At 41.2% G+C, this 21326-nt stretch overlaps 1 protein-coding gene across 1 annotated transcript in view; it reads left to right on the forward strand.

The window, feature by feature from the left end:
- LOC127387738 (probable cation-transporting ATPase 13A4) overlaps positions 1 to 21326 on the forward strand; it is a 43933-nt gene that overhangs the window by 9370 nt on the left and 13237 nt on the right. The window contains exons 3-20 of the mRNA XM_051626486.1: positions 1389 to 1526; positions 3755 to 3825; positions 3917 to 3997; positions 4796 to 4865; positions 5690 to 5824; positions 6218 to 6290; positions 6930 to 7061; positions 8801 to 8971; positions 9385 to 9542; positions 12714 to 12902; positions 13209 to 13270; positions 13656 to 13806; positions 15181 to 15264; positions 15926 to 16079; positions 16668 to 16779; positions 18067 to 18191; positions 19130 to 19293; positions 20419 to 20541. Coding sequence (XP_051482446.1) covers positions 1389 to 1526; positions 3755 to 3825; positions 3917 to 3997; positions 4796 to 4865; positions 5690 to 5824; positions 6218 to 6290; positions 6930 to 7061; positions 8801 to 8971; positions 9385 to 9542; positions 12714 to 12902; positions 13209 to 13270; positions 13656 to 13806; positions 15181 to 15264; positions 15926 to 16079; positions 16668 to 16779; positions 18067 to 18191; positions 19130 to 19293; positions 20419 to 20541 — 2193 coding nt within the window. The remainder of the gene's footprint in view (positions 1 to 1388; positions 1527 to 3754; positions 3826 to 3916; positions 3998 to 4795; positions 4866 to 5689; positions 5825 to 6217; positions 6291 to 6929; positions 7062 to 8800; positions 8972 to 9384; positions 9543 to 12713; positions 12903 to 13208; positions 13271 to 13655; positions 13807 to 15180; positions 15265 to 15925; positions 16080 to 16667; positions 16780 to 18066; positions 18192 to 19129; positions 19294 to 20418; positions 20542 to 21326) is intronic.

The raw sequence follows: 21326 nt of genomic DNA on the forward strand, positions 1-21326 counted from the left end.
TCAATTTAAATGGATTTGCCATGCTGAGCACTTTTCAAATAAATGAGGTTTTTAAATGATCCTTTATGTAATTAAACAAGAATTATATTGTACGTTCTTGTTAGTAGGAAACTCTCTCCAAGTATGCTCTGGGCATTTTACAATTTCAGATTTCCTGAGCCTTCTGATTATGTTAGTTCTCAACATAATATGGCTACTGCTAATGAGGTTACAAGTAATCTCATCAGCTTCATCTTTGGAATTCTCTTTTACTTCATATAAAACCTTCATTCATAATTCATCCTCATCTCTGCAACTGCAATATAAGAGCCTATTAAATCACTTTTGTTATTGAGTTTTGACTCACTTTAGTTCAAATAATGAGCACCTGTGTTATTCACTGTTTCCCATCTGAATCTGCATCCCAGTGTCATCTAATTCTGAAGTTTAAATTAAAGATAAATATCAGAAAATAAATGTTATTCTACTCAAAATACCAGTTTACAAAAAAGTACATAGATAACTCAGGCATATAAACATAATTGAAGTTCTTTTTTGGACACTTACATTAATCAAAATGACTCGTATTTGGTACAGATTGTTTTGTTTGTTTGTTTGTTTTTTCTGTTGTGATTTCCAAATTAAGTTTAATAACTGTGCTTTCAGAACCTGGCTGGCTCAGAGAATCAGCTTTTTCCATCTGCCAAGCTGTTCAGACACTGAATATGATCAATAAGTCAGTCTCATAGTTGTCTTTAATGCAGGTGGTTCAGACTTTGGGACTGAAACTTAACATGAGGGTACTTATTACAGTAGTTGCTCTAATCTCTAAGACTGTACTGCCAACACTGCTTATCAGACAGTTCCAATGTTGAATTTATTGAAAAAAATAGCAAGATCATTAACTCAGCTTGTGACAAGGGCTTGTCTGGGGAACCATGAGGGAGCCATGGTGCTAACCACTTGTTCCAATGAAGTGTTAACACAGGAATAAATGTGAGAAGGTATTGGCACTAAACATTTATTTTGCAGTCCAGCTCTGTTTCTTCTTTTTTTTTTTTTTTTTTTTTTTTTCCCTTTACAGTTATGGTCACTGCATCTCACTTTGTCCTGTACTGCTTGCCTGTCCTAGATCATGAGTGGGATGTTCATATTCCATCCTTATCAGCCAAGCAGCAGACCTGTGGGCAGGGAATTATTCACAGTACTCACATTTTGCCAGGACCGGGGTTTCATTCTGCTGATTTATTTATCAGTCAGAGGTTCTGAGAGGCCTCTGTTGGTTAGTTCTTTAAAAAAGCTGGAGCAGTGCTCTAGCAAGGACCACTGTAATCATTCACTCTGAGGTGATAGAGAACTTGGGCTGTTTTTGAGGGAAATTTTAATGCTTCTCTTTCTTATTAATTTAGGATGAATTTCAGATTTATTCTCGTAAGACTGTGACATGGATCTCTGTGTCTGCACTTATCAAAAGTAGACTGGAAAATCCATCCAACGTTGAGGAAGACTCAATCTTCAGCAAAGCCATAATGAAGTCAAGTTTGCAAGTACGTAAAATATTCCCAGCATCTGGGAGATGATAGCAAATCTCAGCCATGCTTCATAAAGTGAAAGTGAGCTGTAAAACATATCCAGCTAAGAAACTTGCAGCTTGTTAAACACAGTGAGCTGTGGAAAACAAGCTAGAGATTTTGAAGAACCATACTCACCTCTGTAAAGGTCCTCTCTTACTCCGAGGTGGGTTATAAAAAAAAAAAAAATAAATCCTCACTACTCCTGAGAGAAGACCTACATTGTAAGTAGGAGAGCTTCAAGAAACTGGGGTTGGTAGTGAAGAATCAGAGTTCCAAATCAAAACTAATTCCTCACATAGGAATGGAGGAATTTATGGGTGGCTGTGTGTCTGAAGGGAAACTGTGAGGACTAAGCATCACAGTAACAGGAAAACAGGGGTGAATGCAGCTGAAGGGGAACAGAACAGAGAAGTGCCTAGTCAAAGCTGCAACAGTATTTCCAGAAATGTTTCATCAAGGATGGTCTGAAACATGTTTTACTTTCTTGCCTTTGTATGCATCAATTTGCACCTTCAATTATACTTGCTGGATTCAGGTCTTGCACTTTTGATGGTTCCTGCAAAAATGTATCCTGGTCTCTGCCAGTTCCATAGCTTTAAGATCCCAGTGAGGCACTGAGGAGAAGGTAGATGATTAATTGTTCCAAGCAGATCACAATGTCCCTCATGGGTAGAGAAATATAATTATCTCCATTTTAGAACAAGTACCAGACAGTTCAGTTATATGTCCTGCTTAGCATTACACAGTAAATTGTTGTGAGCAATAGGAATGCAATTGTACATTTGCTAATATCTGGCTCTTGATTATAGCTACTAGATCTTTGCAGTGGGGAACCCATAAAAGAGCTATATTCCATTCCATGCAGTAGATTTCTAACTTGTTAGCATTTATTTTTATACCTACAGCAATTTTTAGTACAAATTTTCACTATAAACCTAACTTTAGCTGAGCAAAGCTGTTGCTATTACTGCTGCTGTGTGTGGGCACATATTAATGTAAATAAGAAAGTTTACTACCAGCTAGTTTAATCAACTGGCACAGCGTGAAAGTGAAGACTGGTTTGTGATGTTCTTCAGAGGATCGAATTAGTAACATAAAAAAGCCCAATATAGCCCTCAAATAATATGCTCTTTGAACAATACTTTAATCAATCAAAATATCTAGATAGAAAAGAACAGATTTCAAAGCAGGAAAGAGCAGTCTAATCCTTTACTAGCAATTCAAAATCCCTACTCATATGTCAATTATAAATACCTAAGTCCACAGAGCAATGTAGTGCCCAAGATCTGTCCAAGGACCTGTTCTGACCTTCAGTTGAGTCCTTCATTTCCCACTCCAGTATTTAGCATTGTAAATATTGCAGCTGTTATTGCATGAAATCCTAACTACAGACCTGTTGTTAGGTTAATGACTGTGGTTACAGCTCCATTTTGAGCAAGTATGTAAGCTGAGTATAGATTTCATTTGCTTCTAATAGTGCTTACTGCACTGGGTAGGAAGAGTATCCTACAGCCTATTTCTTTATTACTTCTGTGTATGGGTATCTAGCCTTGCCTTCTTCCAGCTGATATGACCATTATCTCCAAGAAGCTTTGTTCTGCTTGCACAGGGCAGGACAGACTCCCTTTGCAGGTTGTAAATGGCAGTGTGTGTTGCTTGCTAATGGGTAGCAGCTCTGCAAGGGCTTAGCATTAGCAGTGACTCAGGAAGTATCCTGGGATGGGCTTTCTTGTCTGTTGGCATATCTGTTCAGCTGAAGGGCTTTGGCACCATGCCCAAAGCCTCTGCTTCCCTCAAAGCCAGCCAGAAGATGAGGAAGTTGTTCACTGAAGACAGGCTTTGACATTTGCCTGTGTACCCACCACTGCATCAGTGATCTCTTCCCTTTGTTCTGTGAAATGGGAGTGAGGACTGTATTCCTTGCTTCATAAAATGGGGAGAGAGGAATGCTACTTTCTACTTGCTTAATCTAAAGATCTGCAAAGCTTACTGGAAGCTGCACTGAGGTCAGGATCCCACTCTATAACATAACCAGGGAGTTAATGTATGAGATTCTGTCCTTTCTCCCTCCCCACCCCTGTATAATTTGCTTTATCTGTGCTTCACCCCAGTAAGGATGCCTAGCTAAGATCTGTGAGCAGGCCTGGGAATATTTTTGTTTGCTCTGTTGCATGTATTGTTGTACCTGTTTTCTTCTGCAGGTGAAAAGTATCCAAGTACAAAAAATCCGTTATGTCTGGAATATCTATGCAAAGCAGTTCCAGAAAGTTGGGTGAGTTCAATGCCCTGGTTACACAAGTCTATGAGGAAGTCAAACTTCTTTGTGAATAATGTCCTAAGGAAACCCTCCCTTTGTATTCTAGAGCCCTAGAAGATGATTACTCTTGCTCAGCTATACACACCAAATTTGGTTCTGGCCTCACCTACTATGAACAGAATGTCAGGTGCGCATTTTAAAATACATGTACTCAACATATGGATTTCAAAGAAATGTAAATGTACTGCTTTTGGTGCACTTCCTTGAGTTTCTTCTGTATCCACTAATATGCATATAATTTTAGATGAAATGGCCATGCATGAAAAATGCAATGAAAAGGGCTAGAGAATGTATTCCTTGTCAAAGTTTTTGGAATGTCTCAGTATTCATCACTGTTATTTTTCTTATTCAGGGTATAACTATGTCCTGTAACTAACTCTAAGCAGCTCTTATTTGGAGTAAGAGAAAGTCTCCATGAGATGGTGCAGATAATTGTATTGAACTTCTAAATCAATTAGTCCTGTTTTTTGAATTTACTGTATAATGAAACAATTTACAGAATAGTTATTCCCAAAACCAATAAATAAAGAAATTATATTCTGTTGATATAATACTGAAAATGCAGCCCCTAACCCTAGCTCATGTTGAATCATACATTCAAATCCCCCTTAACTTCATGCAGAACTATTTGGTTTTAGACAATTTGGTTTTAGGTGCAGAATTCTTTTGTTTATGGTGCTTCACAAGGATTTTTGTGATTTGTAAATGTTTGCCTAAAAGGCTGTATTACACCTTGTCTGTTTAAGTTGACTTCACTAGTACATTCATCTTTTCTGACACAAGCCTTGTAGAGACATTTAAATTTTTGTCTTTTTCTTGGAGAAAGATCCTCACAAGCTCTCAGGACTATGGCAAGCTGGAACTTTCTGAGTGAGCTACATGGTCACTATTTCATCTCTAAGTGATGGATCTTTATCCCATACAGGAGACTTATATGCGGACCAAACACTATTGATGTTCCAGTGGTCCCTGTTTGGAAACTACTCATCAAAGAGGTGAAACATTTCTGTGGGATTTTTATTCTAGGCTACTTGGGGAGGCTGAGTGTGTATAGAGATTATAATGGAGCCTATCTCTGAATGAGCTTCCCAATACTCTCATCAAGCACACTCCTTTTTCCAATCCTGTTTGAAACCATTCCATGAAATAACCATACATTCATTTATTCTTCATTGTTCCCTAACCTGCATCCCCATGCCTGTTTGGCTGCTTGGTAGTTGTATGTATCCATGTCCTGGGAGCTCATTCTGTTGGCCTTATAAGAGTCAGGGAATGTTTACAAGCTGCACTGGAGATCAAACCTTCCAGGCAAAGGCTGTATTTTAATCAGCAGAGATTAAGTGAGCAGCAGTAGCTGGTATAAATCTACAGCTGCAGAGAGATCCAGTGAGCTCATGACTCTGGGCACAGCATCACATAAAACACAGTATCTTTTGCAGACAGGAACTGGCTGAATATGGCCTAAATAGAGTGTGGAGACGTGCTTAAGGTATGTGAGCTCCACCTTCACTGCACAGCCTGCTCTTCTCTTACCTTTGTTACATTTCTTGTAATGAAGCAAGCAAAACAGGGCTTGGGCTAAGCCATTCACATCCCAAATAAATCCTACTGGTCCAAGTTATTTGGCCCTTCTGACAGATTGAGATGGTCTAACCTGATAAGACTGAAGCTACTGCTAACAAAATTAAAAAGGGGTTCGGGAGACACCACTCAACTCAATAGCTTTTATTTCAGCCCGTTTCTAACAGGGTGGACTGGATGGACGTACTGGAGCCATTTAACTAGGGCAGCTCTTGAGTTTTGCTCTCTCTTCAAACAGGTCTTAAATCCATTTTACGTGTTCCAGCTGTTCAGTGTGTGTCTGTGGTTTGCTGAAGATTACATGGAATATGCCACTGCCATCATAATCATGTCTCTCCTCTCAATTTTTTTGACTGTGTATGATCTTAGACAGGTGAGACACCTCCTTTTTCCACAAGGAAAGGCCAGGATGTCACAACATTCACATGTACCATGCTGTAAGAGTTACCCAGAGGTTTAGTCTCTTGACATTGTTTAGTAGCAAGCGTAATATCCTGGCCTCCTAGTCATCATAATCTCTGTGTGGTTCTTTACCCACATCTTCCCTTCCCCATTCCGGTGCTTTGCTTTGTAACTTTTTTGTTACACCTTCTCCATAATTAAGGTGGGGAATTTCTTTCTCTGTATGATTGTATAGTTCCTGGTAGGGCCAGACCCCAGTTTCTGAGGGCTCTCATAACCACAAATAAAGGCATAATTGTTAGTGGATGAATTGCATCATGTAAGTAAGATGTAACACTTCTGTGTGTTCTCCTTTAATTTATAGCAATCGGTTAAACTGCACAGACTGGTTGAGTCTCATAACAACATCATGGTCACTGTCTGCAGAAATAAGGAAGGTGACTCCTGTACACTTCTTTCTTCAATGTGTTCCATTTCTCTAGCAATTTATATCAAACCCAAGAGTGTATAGTATCAAATTCCTTCTAGAGCAGTTTCCTCTTCTGTTTGATTAATTAGCTTCTGTAGAGTGGGTTAATTTGGCTAGAAGTATGATGTGGCACATCAGTCATATTCATAACTGTTTGAGCACAGCCTTAACAAAAATTAGCAGGAAAATTATTTCCTTTTCCTTAAAGCAGTGCTGACAAAGCCACCACATTGCCATTAAATGACTGAGAGTCCATCTAATTTCTCCATGCAAAGTCTGTTCGTTGCCATGGTTTTCAGAGCACAATGCAAAAAGGAGGAGCCAAACTAAGATACGTAGATACCAAACTTCTTCAGTTAGGTCAGCACATTAGAACAATAACCATTGATTGGGCTTCTGGGGAGATAAGGAATTCTTCAGTTTCAACTGATTCCTTGGCTTTTCTAAATATTGGAGGTTGTATTCTTAGGTCCTACTTGTGGTCTGTTGTTTATCAGCCATTATAAAGAAGTAACAATCTGTTTGGCAGGTAGTTCCTTGTATTTTTTTTCCCCTTACCACAGAGAAATCTGTAAAGCACAAAGTTTGCGTTATATGTCACCTACAGGTTTCCAAGAGCTGGAATCACACCATCTTGTTCCTGGAGATATGCTGGTTCTGAAAGAGGGCAAAATGCTTTTGCCTTGTGATGCCATCCTGATCAGTGGGCAGTGCATCGTAAATGAAAGCATGTTGACAGGTACAGCTCATCCCTCCCAGGTTTACCATCAAAACATCATCACCTTAATTATGAGACAGTCCATAGCTGGTCTGTAAGGGAGTTCTGTCCAGTGTTTGCTATAACAAAGACTGAATTGTAGTTAGCCCCAGCCTGTCTAAATATGGGCTTCAGGAAGGGCAGCTCATCCTTTTCTTCCTTTCTAGGAAGAAGGTGCAGAATTTAGGAAGGGGTCCACTGATTAGAAAAGAGTTCAGGGGAGTGAGCAGGACAGAAGAAGAAACAGTAGATGCACAGCAAAGCTGTTACCACACAGGGCCAGTGGTCCACTCAGGCTGTAGGGGTTTTTCTCAGTCACTCCAAATGTCACCTTGCTGATTGCTGCAACATCTCCAACCTACTGGATTGTCTGTCTAGCCCTGATACTCAGCCTCGTGTTCATGGGATAGCAGTAGAGAACACACCTCGTGAGAGTTCACTGCAAAGCAGGATTTCTGGTGCAGAAGATGTTAATAGTTTAATTTCTTGTCTTTATACTTGGTCTTGGTCTGCATCGAACAAAAACCTACAAATTTTGAAATTTGCCCTTGTAGCCAAGAAGGCCAATGGCATCCTGGGGTGCATTAGAAAGGGTGTGGTTAGTAGGTCAAGGGAGGTTCTCCTCCCCTTCTATTCTGCCTTGGTGAGGCCGCATCTGGAATGTTGTGTCCAGTTCTGGGCCCCTCAGTTCAAGGACAGGGAACTGCTTGAAAGAGTCCAGTGCAGAGCCACAGAAATGATGCAGGGAGTGGAACATCTCCCTTATGAGGAAAGGCTGAGGGAGCTGGGTCTCTTTAGCTTGGAGAAGAGGAGACTGAGGGGCTACCTCATCAATGTTTACAAATACATTAAAGGTGAGTGTCAAGAGGACATAGCCAGGCTTTTTTCAGTGATGTCCAGTGACAAGACAAGAGTCAATGGGTGCAAACTGGAACATAGGAGGTTCCATGTAAACATCAGAAAAAACTTTACTGTGAGAGTGACAGAGCCCTGGAACAGGCTGCCCAGAGAGGTTGTGGAGTCTTGTTCACTGGAGACATTCAAAACCTGCCTGGACACATTCCTGTGTGAAGTGCTCTAGGTGATCCTGCTCTGGCAGGGGGTTTTGGACTAGATGATCTTTTAAGGTCCCTTCCAACCCCTAAGATTCTGTGATTCATGTAAAAGAGAAGTTCCAGAAATCCCTCTCATTTAGAAACCTTCAATTGTCAGGAAATATTTCTTCACTTATCCTTAGTGTATCCACTCTGACATAAATAGGATATTTGTGAGCTGTCAAACATTAAGTTAAAGACTCTCCTTTCACTGGGAACAGGAAATGGGGAATGTCATGTTTCATCTGCCTGAGGGAATAGCATTCACATGAGGTTCAAGCTAGGTAAATAACTTGTGGCAATCAAGGGGAGTCAAACAACACCAGCTCAGGTTTCTTTTCAGGTTCAAAGTGCCTGGGCTTCTTTTGGTTCTCAAGCTTACATGAACCTGTTGTGCTGGTGCAAAGAAAAGCTTTTCTCTGGCAGAGTCCATTTGCTTGCAAAGCTTCAAACTCTTACTCACTCTGAAGATGTCACAATATAAAAGTAACATTGCTCTAAACTGTTTTCTCTAGTAAGTACCTTAAACTTGTCATCTAGAGGTCTACACGCTGTACTTATTTGAGAGTCAGCAGGCTAATTTTAAGGTGTACTGCAGTTTTCCTTATCTGAGCTAATCTTCCCCAGGAGAAAGTATTCCAGTAACAAAGATCCACTTACCCCAAGCTGATAACTTCAAGCCCTGGAGAATGCACTGTGCAGACGATTACAAAAAACATGTCCTCTTCTGTGGAACAGAGGTCATACAGACCAAGGCAGATGACAGAGGAGTGGTGAAAGCTGTGGTGCTGCGGACTGGTCAGTCAACACTTCAGTTTGCTTTTCATTTCATGCTTTTTCTTTCTGGAACAGTCTGACATAATGTGCCCACTCACATTGAGTTAAAGGTGCTAATCCAAGGTCGCATGAGTCAGATGGAGAATCTATATCCTGGGGTGGGCTAAGCTATTACACATTGTTTCTATTTGCTTGACATAACTTTTACAAAAACCACTAGCTTATGATTATAAAGAATTTTGATTTGCTTCTCCTCCTGAAGATAAAAATAAGTTTCTGTATTCTGCAGAGTCACTCATACAGACCGAAACTAAAGATCTGGAGCCTTTTTTCTTAAGTTGCAGAAATTATGATCCATTTTAAAGACCTCCATTCTATTTAGAGAAATTTTGGAAGTGTTTTCCTCTGGGAATTATTTTAATTTGTCTTTTCAGGTTTCAATACAGCCAAGGGGGATCTGGTGAGGTCCATTCTCTACCCTAAACCCATGAACTTCAAGCTTTACAGAGATGGCCTCCGGTTCCTGATGTGCCTCATAGCATTTGCAGCCATTGGCATGATCTACACAGTGTGTGTATTTGCACTTAATGGGGTGAGTTACTAAATGCCTGAGAAATGGTCACAACCCAGTTTCAAGAGACCTGAAACTTGAATGGCTTAATATAAATTTATATATAAAAATGTCATCCTTGTCACTCTCCTTTTTGCCTTAGTATATGAGGTCATTTTACAATCTAGTTTAATTTGTGACAGTACATAAGCTCTCCTACATTCAGTTCCAAGGTTGCAAAATCAACTGTTCCCAATAATAATTTCCTCTGAGGTCTTAGCAAATCCCATACAAGCACTGTGTGTCTTACCAACAGCCTTCTGCACGCTAACTGCCTCTGTTTGTGTGGCCTGCTTATACATGTAATTATCAATGCATGTAATTAGCAACAACTTTCTGGAGCTCTTAAAACAGGAGGTCCCAAGATCTTAGCACTCTGCAAATAGCTTTTACAGAGTTTGTGTAGCACTTTTTGTATATTCCTTGAGAAATCACAAGTCATGGGTTAAATGGAAGACAGACTGATGTGTCACTGTAAAAAGTCAGCTTTCCAAAAGCTTCAGTTTAGATCAAAGACCTGTCTCTGTCCACTGTGTCTGAGAGTGACTGGTATCAAATGCTTATGGAAGGTGGTGTAGTTTTCTAACCTCTTGAAAAGCAAGGTTTAATGGTTCAGTAAGCTGTCTTTTGTATCTAGATCATCTAGCTGTAGTAGCCACTGAAAATCTCCCAGGGTGTGGTTTAATATGTTTCTGAATTAATTTAAGCCTTGGACTTGACAGCACCCGTGGCGATGATTCCCACAGCTTCATTTTATGTACTGCATAAAAATGGTTTTAAAGCTACTGTCTAAATCACTGAAGGAAACGTAACTTTTAGTTTTAGTAGCAAGTAGCTGCCTTCTGTTTGATGTTTCCTGTACTATTCATGACTTGGAGATCACAGCCACCCCTTCAGCCACCTTTTTCCTATATTACAGAGCCCTGAAAAGTACAAGTATAAATACAGATCCCAGAAATGTGCTGATGTTACAAAGAACTCCCCATTTTTTATCTGCCTTCCCCCCCGCCATATCTTTGGATTTGGTCGTGATGGGAGGGGGGGCAGGGGTGGAAGGGAAATAACCTTCACTTACTTATCACTCAGCTTAATATGCTTGAGAGCTTTTGGGAAATAACTTCTGCAAAACCAACTATCCTGATTAGTTGAGTCACCCACATCTCCACTGACTTTTTCCAGTGCTCTCCCGGAGGCTTTTTGGATATCTCTGTGACGATTGCATTAACTCTTCTCTAATTTACCATATACATCAAGGGTCAATTAATTCTGTATTATAATTTTAATTGAATTTCTCAGTATAGAACTAATACTTACCATGTCAGGAAGCAGCAGGGGCCAGCTGTTCCCTCAGGGAAGGCAATCCAAGAGCTGGGGGTGGCTAAGCACAGGTAGTGCTATCACCCACCAGGGCACAGTCACACAGTATCTGAACACAGTAATGAGAGCCGGGTGCTGGTAACAGTCCATCAGTAGTCCCAGGCAAGGCAAAGTGGTAAATAATCCAAGCAGGCCAGTCAGAAGCAGACAAGAGACAAAGCTGAAACCCACATCTAAAGGTCTCCATCCAGGAGACAGCGCTAGAAGAAGGCACATCTACAACATAGCTCAAACAAAGATTAAAGGCCCAGGCCTGAGTTTAAATGGAGCTCTAGAACCCATGACTAGAGGTTGTGAGTGCAGGTGAGACTAGTGAAGGTAATTAAGGCCTATTAGTTCACCGAGGGCCCAGCTATATTGATCTCAATCTCTGGAGTGTTCACCTGAGACCCTTTTAAAAACAGTTCACTCATTCTCATGCATCAAGGTCAATACAAGAAATAGTTGTACACTGTAAACAGCAGTTCAGCAATTTTTAGAGCCTAATTTCTTTAGAGCTTCTTCTAAAACTTAGAAGAAAACATTTCATGCCTTGATAATTGTCTGTTAATGCAAAGCCCAAGTCCTGAGTTGCAAGTTTGATTCTACAATTCAGCTTTTGAGTAATTTTTCTCCTTTGGAATAATCTACAATCAGTTGGCTCAGAAGATTAGTTCCCCTCAGGATATCAAAGAAAGTGTATTTAAGAACATATCCTGGTGTCTGATTTGCATTTTTTTTTCTTAACTTCCCATTGTAATATGTAAAGTACATGCTGATGTTATCACAGTAGTTGAAACTGTCTTGTCAGACTGGCAAGATTCAGTCACATGATATAGTAAATGCTTTCTCTTCTGTGAGTGTGTTTATCTAAAGGTGCTAAGTATATAATTCTAACATAAACCAGATACAAAATATTACCAAACAGGTGCCTTCTGTGATCTGAAATACTACCAGTGAGGGTAGAATGAGTATGTGACGGAAATTCAGCACATGAAGTGCAACATGATTTATGGGCAATGTCCCAAGCTCAGCAGCAGTAATAATAGAACTCTATGATGGTTTGCAGATCCTTCTGAACTGCAAATCTGCTTTGGTTTGCAGTGTCTCAGTTCTTGGATTCCAATTTGAAATGCATTCAGTCCTTCAGCAGTGATATCAACTACCATGAATAACAATGCTGACACTCAGCATACTGGCAGTCAGTTTTACACTGACCTCTAAGCTCCCAAATCAGAGATTGCTCTTAGAAATGTAACTTTTACTTCCATGACTATTCCTGCAGGTTAAAGCAATTTCCTTTCACAGCTCATAGAACATAAGGTCAGATGAAATCATTAGCTCATGAATTCTGCCTTCCTTTTGTTGCACCATTCCGTATGTCTCACCTGTCATAGTCCAGAGCTATGCCTGCAGGCAGCTGGATGAATGCCCATATAAATGGCAGATTCTTGTGTGCTGTATCATGGGAAACTGGGCTTGGCTGAGGGTGCAATAATGTAGCTGGCATGTTTGAACTCATGTGCTTGGAGGAGACTGAGCTCTACCTGGCAGGCTGCTTGGCATGGAGGATGAGGGAAGGCCTGGAGGCTGCTCTTCAGCAGTGGTGTAGCCTTAAAGCCTTTGGTTAAACCAAAGCAATTGATTTTCCATGGAGATGAACACATGATGGACCATGGGCACAGCCTGAAGCACCAGCAGTGGAGGAGAGAAGGGGTGAAGAAGGCTACACTCATACAACCCAAGCAGCAGTCCTTGGCACCCTCTTGCTGACAGCTGCCTTTGTTTTTTTGTCAGGAGGATGCAGGAGAAGTGGTGAAGAAGGCTTTGGATATTATCACTATTGCTGTCCCCCCAGCTCTGCCAGCTGCATTGACAACAGGGATTATTTATACCCAGCGAAGGCTGAAGAAAAAGGGCATCTTCTGCATCAGTCCACAGAGGATCAACATTTGTGGACAACTGAACCTCGTCTGCTTTGACAAAGTAACTGCTGTGTGGTTCTTACTCTCTTACTAGTAATGGGAACCATGCTAGGGGTGGGAGAGTCTGGGGTTTGATCAAACGTTTCCATTGTGTTTTAGAAACATACTGATGAGTCTGACAAACTTAAATTTGTGTTGTCCATTGTGAATTGTAGTTCTTGGAGTCTAAGAATGGGCTAGTAGCACTTCAGCTCTGCACTGCTGTGCTGGCGTTTTCTGGACAGTAACTTCTTAAAATAAGTCTTTTTTTGTGTTCCTCTTGGAGTTGTCATGTGGGAAGTTAATTTAAATGTACATTTTAACTCAGACTGGCACCCTAACAGAAGATGGCCTGGATCTTTGGGGTTTGCTACCCTCTGAAAGAAGCAGGTAAGGCTCCATGACACATTAATGGCATTTAAATTTGTTGGGATAGTGACTGGACAATACTCAGACTTGTATCAGCCTCACAGCTCATGAATCATTCCACAAGCTGCAAGAAATATATTTTACAATAATTTGTTCTTCTGTCCATTCTAATGGACTCATTAACTATGCAGAATTCACCTGTTCTGAGCATTTGTATCCCAGCCTTTAACAGGTGTGTGAGAAATAACTCACAGGGGAGGACAAGTCCCCAGAAACATGCTTCTGGTCTGACCACAGAATAGTACTTTAGCAGCCCTCTGACTTAGGATTGTTGACTTTTTTTCCTGTTAGTCATATGTTGTTTGGTGTCCTCTGATGATAGTGTTTATGTTCTCTTTTGGGTTAGCTTCCAGGACATCCACATCTTCCCTGCAGACCACAGCCTGCCTTGGGGCCCAGTGCTCAGAGCAATGGTGGTTTGTCATTCACTGATTGTGTTGGAGGGCAAGATCCAAGGAGATCCACTGGATGTAAAAATGTTTGAGGCCACTAACTGGGTAAAACTGCTGTTTGTTGTTACGCAAACAGTGATGGGGAGTTTCCGTGTTCTTGCAACAAATAAATGTCCCAAGCCCTCCAATGTAAACAGCCACTTTCCACACAGAAATAAAACAGCTAAAACCCAGAAGAAATGCCACATGTTCGGGCCTTTGGAAAAATGGTCCTTGTTTCTGTCTAGTCTTTCACCTAGGAGTACTTTGAATATTTAGCTCATTTGACTGGAAGACTGGAAGGTGTACAAACCCCACTGGGGTACCAACACTGACCGTGGCTGCTGCCAGATAACAAGGAACCTTGGATTATATGCAGATTAAGACTGCTTTTAAAGAAAAAACATACTTGTGAGAGCTTTGAACTAGATAAAAGATGATGACCTTTGTCAGAGCTCTGTCAATGTGGAGATATTTGTACCATCTTCAGGTCTGAAATCCCATGCTGCTGTGAAAGCACTGCATGCAATCTCTGCCCCATTGCCTACAAACAGCCTCCGTGTGGCTATTTACTCCCTGAGCAGCTGCAGGGCAGGAGGGCAGAGGGCAAAAATGACCATTTATGAAAACTGAAAGGCTGCAAATCTGAGATGGATAAGAGGAAAACAGTCCATGATTACTGGGTTGAAGGTATAGCCATAAGTCATTACTGACAAAAGAGAAGAGATCCAGGACAGGATTAGCTAGTTAAGTGGATGACAACATCTGTATTTGACACATCTGTTTTGTATCTGCAAAATACCTAACCCAGCCAAGTTTCAAAGAATAAGCTATCCAATAATGACAGGAGTTAGATGATGGTTTTTCCCAGGGGCATCACCTTGCCATCTCAGCCTTAGGCTGATGAAACCCATCAAAGTTATAAATTGAAAAAGAATGATCCTGTTAAATAGCTCCTATGAAACATGAATAATTGTATGCCCTTTGAAACCATAAAATAATTTTGCTCCTCACAGTCCAATTGTGATGATTTAAAAACCCAGCTGATTTGTGAATTACTTCAAAAGCTGAGAGGATGATTCTACATTAACAAAACTCTTATTTACTGTTTTTCCATCAGTTTTATTTTATATCTACAGATTTTTGCATATTTGAATGAGTTATAATGATTAAAGGACTTATTGTCAGTGAGAGGACATTACATATTTCCTGTGCAAGACTTCAGTGTCTTAGTGAAGCTGGTGAAGCTCTGGATTTGATTGTCAGGCGAGGCAGTGGGTTAACTATTGCTGGAGCTTTTAGTGTGAGATCGGAAAAGCCCCCTCGGGAATGAATAAGATACCTTGTTGTAAAGGAAGGAAAAGCTCTGAATGATTTCCTGAGGTTCCTTTCAGCTTTGCTGGTGCTGTGTTCTGAAATATTTTGTCTTTCAATTCACAGGTGATAGATGATTCCGGTGGACACCAGATTGAAGGTCAAGAATCCACACATGCCACACTCAGACCTGGGCCTAAAGCCAGCAGTGTAAGCTACTTGCAAGAGCTACATTCATGATCAAGTTAAACTATCACTGTAAGGGCTACCTTTCAGCAGAGAAACACTTGGCTGTCCTGGTCCAAGGCAGCTTTTCCACTCTTCATCTTTCTCGAACTGCTTGGAGAGAGATTGCCTTGCTCTCTGGTTAAAAAGAGATGCCTGGGGGAGCTTTCTGCTCACACTGGAAGCAGAGGGTTGATGAATGACAGATTGTCCAGCTCCAGAATTTGCCTATCCTGGTAGCTTGAGACTCAATCCAAGCTCAGCTGAGTGGTGAAGATCTCTAAGAGCACTGGGGCTTCAGTGGAGTCTGGTCATGTATCTGGGAATGCTTTCAGTCATCCATTTTCCCTTTGCAAGACCAGTGTAAGACAGTCTTGTTAAAGAAATAAGACTAGTTATCTCCTTTCCATAAATCACATCTAATATTCTGTAAAACTGTCAGTAAACTTTTCCTACTGCTTAAGCTAGACTTTTCCGTACAAATTTCACCTTCTCTTTATGTGCTGGTCCTTTCTGTATCACTGTGACAAATCAGCCTGGTATATATGGTTAGCTTCTTACCATGGTCCAAAGGACAGACATAAAATCCTTTGACTGGAGTTTAAAATCCTGGCTACAATATCCAATCCACTTGCTTTTCTTCTAGGCTCCAGTGGAAGGACTTATCATTTTACAACAGTTTCCATTTTCTTCAGCCTTGCAGAGAATGTCTGTCATTGCTCAGGAAATCGGTGGGGAGCAACAGGTCTTCACAAAAGGTGCTCCAGAAATGGTAGCCATGTTATGTAGAGCAGAAACAGGTAACTAACATTTATAAATGCTTCCTAGAAACACATATGTAAAAGTGTCTTCTGATGATGCAATGGAGTGGAAGGTCCAGATGAGTTTTCTGGGTCTAAGACTTTGTACTTCAGCCTGAAAAGTTAGATTCTCTCTGTAGTGCTCTGATGCTGAGCTGTCATAGAGCTGTTCTCAGCAAAGGAGAACTGCCAAGAGACAAAACAAGTGCCAACTCTTGTACAAGGTGTACAGTCTCTGCCAGAATAGGTATTTGAAAAAGTTTTCTACTGGTCCAGTATACACCAAAAAAAGTTTTCTTTTTCCTCCAAGACTTGGGCGGGCAGCTAGAAGAGCACAGCTCCTTCATGACACAATGGAAGGTGGTAAGTCTTTGCAGAATAGTTTAGGATCCAAAGTGCAAAGTGTCAGAGGAAAGACAATGATTTTCTTATTGAGCAAAATTCAGTTCAGCAGTTTTCCTTAATGTCCTTGGCCTACGGGCAGACTCTAGGTATGCTGCCCTCTGGGACAGCTGCCCTGCTCCAAGGCTTCCCTTTACTAGGAAGAGTCAAATGCCCTGATAAACTTCCTTTTCGTCTTTTGCACAGTCCCATCAAACTTTGAAAGCCAACTTCTGCTCTACACAGCACAGGGCTTTAGGGTCATTGGACTGGCATGTAAATCTCTACAGGAAGGGAAGCAATCTACTGATCTAACAAGGTAAGCCACAGACTGCTTCTCATCAGCCACATTCAGCCATGGGCTAGTGGTGCCTCACACAGCACCATTACCACAAAAGCCCTGCCAAGGGGAAGACTGTAGTACAGAGTTTTGTTAGATTTAGGCCAGAGGAAATCTGATTAAAACTGGATATAGGTCTCTCTGAGAATGGGTAGAGGGCACTTCACTATCCCATGCTTACATAGCTTATAGATGTCCAAAAATTCTTGCACATTTCTTCACTTAGGATCAGTCTAGGAAGTATAATTCCACTACATTCTAAAGGCTAGTACACCCCTCCCTCAGTCCATCATTTCTACCAGAATCCTTGAAGATTTATCCAGGCTTTCAGCTCAACAGGTCTTTTTTTTTTTTTTTTTTTTTTTTATATCTATCTATCTATCTATCTATCTATCTATCTATCTATCTATCTATCTATCTATCTATCTATCTATCTATATCTTGGTTCCTTGATTAAGCAACGGCAGCAGATTAACCCCATTGTATCACCTGTTCTCTAGCACAGTCTAAGTCAGCAGACTGTCCTCTGCTGTTGGCTTGGTCCAGTCCTTCAGCTTTCCAACTTTAGCTCTTTTTAGCTTCTAGAGGAGCCAGCAAAATATTCTGCTACACTCATGATATTAGTTTTCCTAACAGCCTCAGGCAAGAGCATTTGCACATGAGCCCATCGTCTTTTAACCAAATCCCTCCAGCTTTTGCCTGTTGTACTCCAGAAACATCACTTCTGAAACATTTGTGGTTATTTAGCATCTACTGTCGCTTCTGTTTACTTATTAGCTGCAGGTCCTAATACAGATGGGGCTCACTTGCTTTTTCAGAGGGCTTTTTGATTTGCTGAATGGGCCAATGACACGGAGGCAAAGTGCAAGTGGTTTGTTTAATTCTTGTGACAGGTGTCATAACAGACCTATCCAATCCAATGAGCAAGTGTGCACGATATGGCCCAGATTTTGCAGTTGTGTCTGCAATTCTAGCATGCATGATGTATATACTGCCAGGAGAAAGAAGAAAGCTGGAGGTCAACACAAGATCAGCAGCGGAAGCAGTGACTATTCAGGCCACCACTTGCTGCCAAGGGGAAGCAAGTCTTGCTGGTGTTGAAATAGCACCTCAAAAGACAGACAGCCTGGGACTGCTGAAAACTAACAAGTTATTTTAATTCCTTTGTGTTAGAGGGGATGGTTAATAGTTATAACTGGCAAATTCAGAGCAAAAAAGGGCCACAAAAAGAAGAATTAAATCTGCCTGTTTGTTCTTCACCTTTAGGGAGGAGGTAGAATCTGATCTAACATTTCTGGGTCTCCTGATAATGGAGAATCGACTAAAAAGGGAGACAAAGCCTGTCCTGGAGGAGCTCAGTGCTGCCTGCATCAGGAGTGTTATGGTTACAGGTATCTAAAAAGTGTGGATTATTTATATGGCTTCTGGTCTGGCAGGGAGTTCAATGATGTTTGATTGAACAGTCTGCTGCTTTCTCACCACCACTGGTAGGAAGGCACAGACATTTCTGTCTTTCAGATAGTAATAGTCCAAGAAGCATCAGTGTTGTAATAGTGATGTGAGCTGAATCCTGCAACCTTATGTCCCTGACAACTTCACCAGGCTGTGTCAGATATCTAACTCTCAATCTGTCCCTCTCTCACCACTGATCAGAGCCTTCCTGTTCCTCTGATACTTTCCAGTGAGTCCATTTGTTCTCCCTGGTAAGGTTATTGGATGACATGCATAAAGGCATGTCATGCAAGATCTTCTAATGAAATCTTGTTGCCATAAATGAACAGAGAAGGAGCATGGATGTCAGGACAAATCACTAAACTTTATGACATCTGGTAACTCATGCCTACCAGTCCCTATTTATCCCATTCTTCTCCTTGAAAGGCTGGTTTGGATTTGGAAAGGATAACCCTCATTTTTTTCCATGGTCCAAAGACATTTTTCCAGCAGTCACACAGATCTTGTCTTCTTGGACTTCACCCCTTTCAGTAAACATCCTACACCAAAGCCATCAAAGGCCAGTTGAGAATCAGAGATCCTTAGCAGCAACTTAGCAGTAAATTCCTTACTTTTTTGTCTAAAACTCATAATCTAGGAGCACATTCCCCATCTGGGTTTCTTCAAGTGGAAAATATTCCATTTCCAGATGAAAATATGTTTAATTATTGAGGCAGATGTAATTTGGAAAGTTTTGTTCTTTATAAAAAATGTTCCCAGGCACAGACACAGATATCTTACTGATTCTTGCAGATATATTTGAAAACTTGGAATTCAGGAAAGGGCTAATGTTTCCTCCATAAACAATTTTAGATAACACTCCCCTTGATTTTTTTAGGTGACAACATTCAGACAGCTGTAACTGTTGCCAAAAATGCTGGGATGATTTCTCCAATGAACAGAGTGATTCTTGTGGAAGCAAACAAAATACCTGGATCTTTTTCAGCATCTATAACCTGGAAAGCACTAGAAGAAAACAAATCTGAAGATTATGGAAACCTGGTGAGCATATAGGAAGCAGGTGTTGTGCAGCAGGAAAACAAACTAAGCTGGAATGCTTTAAATAATGCAGTGGGATTATCCTGGTATAACAGAGACCAGTTATTAAGCATCATCTCTGTGTCAGAATGTTATGTGCTACAAAAGTGTTTAAAAAGAAGGGATCTTTATAAAAAATGTACTCCCCTAGAGCTTCCTTTCTAGCATATTATCTTATGAACACAGTTTTGCTAACTGCTTAGTGAGGTTTTAGAACAGCTTTGCAGAAACCCAGGGCAGATTTTTGTCTCCCCCTTATGCTTAGCTGATGCCAGTTTAAAGCAGGTTTCTTTTCCCTGCAAGGTAAACTTGATGGTATAGATATGCACACAAAATCTGTGGAACTGCATTGAATGAGCAGGTAGAGACTTAGCACTTCCCCACACTTGCCAAATTAAAACACAGATTAACTATTTGGAAATTACATATACACAGTGAAAGATAGGCTAGATAGGCTAAGAAATTATATTTTACCAAGTATCTCCACAAAGAAACTGAGACAAAGACAGCTACTCCCACCCAAAAAAGCATGTCTGGAGATGCTGACCCTTCTCTGAGAAGTGTTACAGTCAGGCAGTCAGTAGGTGTTGCAAGCCGGTACCGGGGGGCTACCGGCTGTCAGGATACTTTTGTGGGGAAGAAAAGAACAGTTTCCCACAGTAGGGAACCTCTGCGAGGACTGTTAAAGGGCCACTTTCTACCAAACCTCAGCTTGAGCAACATCTTGACTGTATTTTACTGCAAAAAGGCATGTCTAGCAGTGGTGCCCATGTGCTCTCAAGCCCCTCTCACTCACAATGCAGCCCATCAGATTGGCATTGTGGCATAAATTCTATCAAATGTGGCAAAGCTGAGGGCCAGCTTTTAAAACCTATGAAGCATCCAGTTCACACTGAAGTTAAAGGCATTATATGCCTGAATTCCTTCACAAATCTGGGCAAAGGCAAGGTCTGGGAGACCCCGGTCTCTCAGAGTCTTCAAAAGCACCATCTCCATGATATGTTGTTTTCTTTGTAGTAGTGCTTGGGTAATTGCACATAGTAGCTTTTGAGGTGTTGGGAGAAGCACTCATTCTGTCTTGTTTTATAGGAGCACCACAGTCAGACTGGAGGAAGAATCAGGCTGGCACTGGGATCAGACCAGTATCATTTTGCCATGAGTGGAAAATCTTACCAAATTGTAGCACAGCATTTCAGACACTTACTCCCAAAGGTAAGATCTGGATTATCTAACTGGGGTAGGCTTGCAATTCCGTAGATTCTGATATAATTAGAATCTGATATAATAGCAGAGTCCTGATATAATTAGCTGAAGAGATGTGTACCATGACATCTTTGGGGAACAATTCTATCCCTGAAATACCTGTTGGTCTTCAACCTTCAGCAGCCTCACTAGAGAAGGGTCATCTGAAAGGCCAGGCAAAGTACGCAGCTGTTCAGTGTCCTCAGTCTCTACAGCTGCTATACTAAAGGCCCACTGGTACCCTTTCGGGTCACAGAAGTATCCTTTCCTGAGATAGTCTATGCCAAAGATGCAAGAAGCATCTGGGCCAGTCACCACAGAGTGCATTTGCCATTCCTTACCAGTGAGGCTCACATCAGCCTCCACAACAGTCAGTTGTTGAGAACCTCCTGTCACTCCAGAAATAGTGACAGAGTCTGTCCCTTTAGGATTTGATGGCATTAGTGTGCACTTTGCATCAGTGTCCACCAGGGCTTTATACCTTTGTGGTTCTAATGTGCCAGGCCACCAAATCCACACAGTTCAGAAAACTCCATTGTCCCTCTCCTCCCCCTGGCTGGAGGCAGGACACTTCTAATATTGAACATTAGAAGTTGGTGCACCATCATGGGTGGCTTCAGCAGCAGCAGGAAAGAAGTTGTCTTCTGCGATCTCTGACCTTCCTCTGAGTTTATGTATATATATGGAATGGAATATCTCTGGCCAATTTTGTTGTCTAATTCAGCCTCCTATGGGGTGGGCCATAGATCTCCCCA

This window comes from Apus apus, chromosome 8 (genome assembly GCF_020740795.1).
Source record: "Apus apus isolate bApuApu2 chromosome 8, bApuApu2.pri.cur, whole genome shotgun sequence".
Lineage (NCBI taxonomy): Eukaryota > Metazoa > Chordata > Aves > Apodiformes > Apodidae > Apus > Apus apus.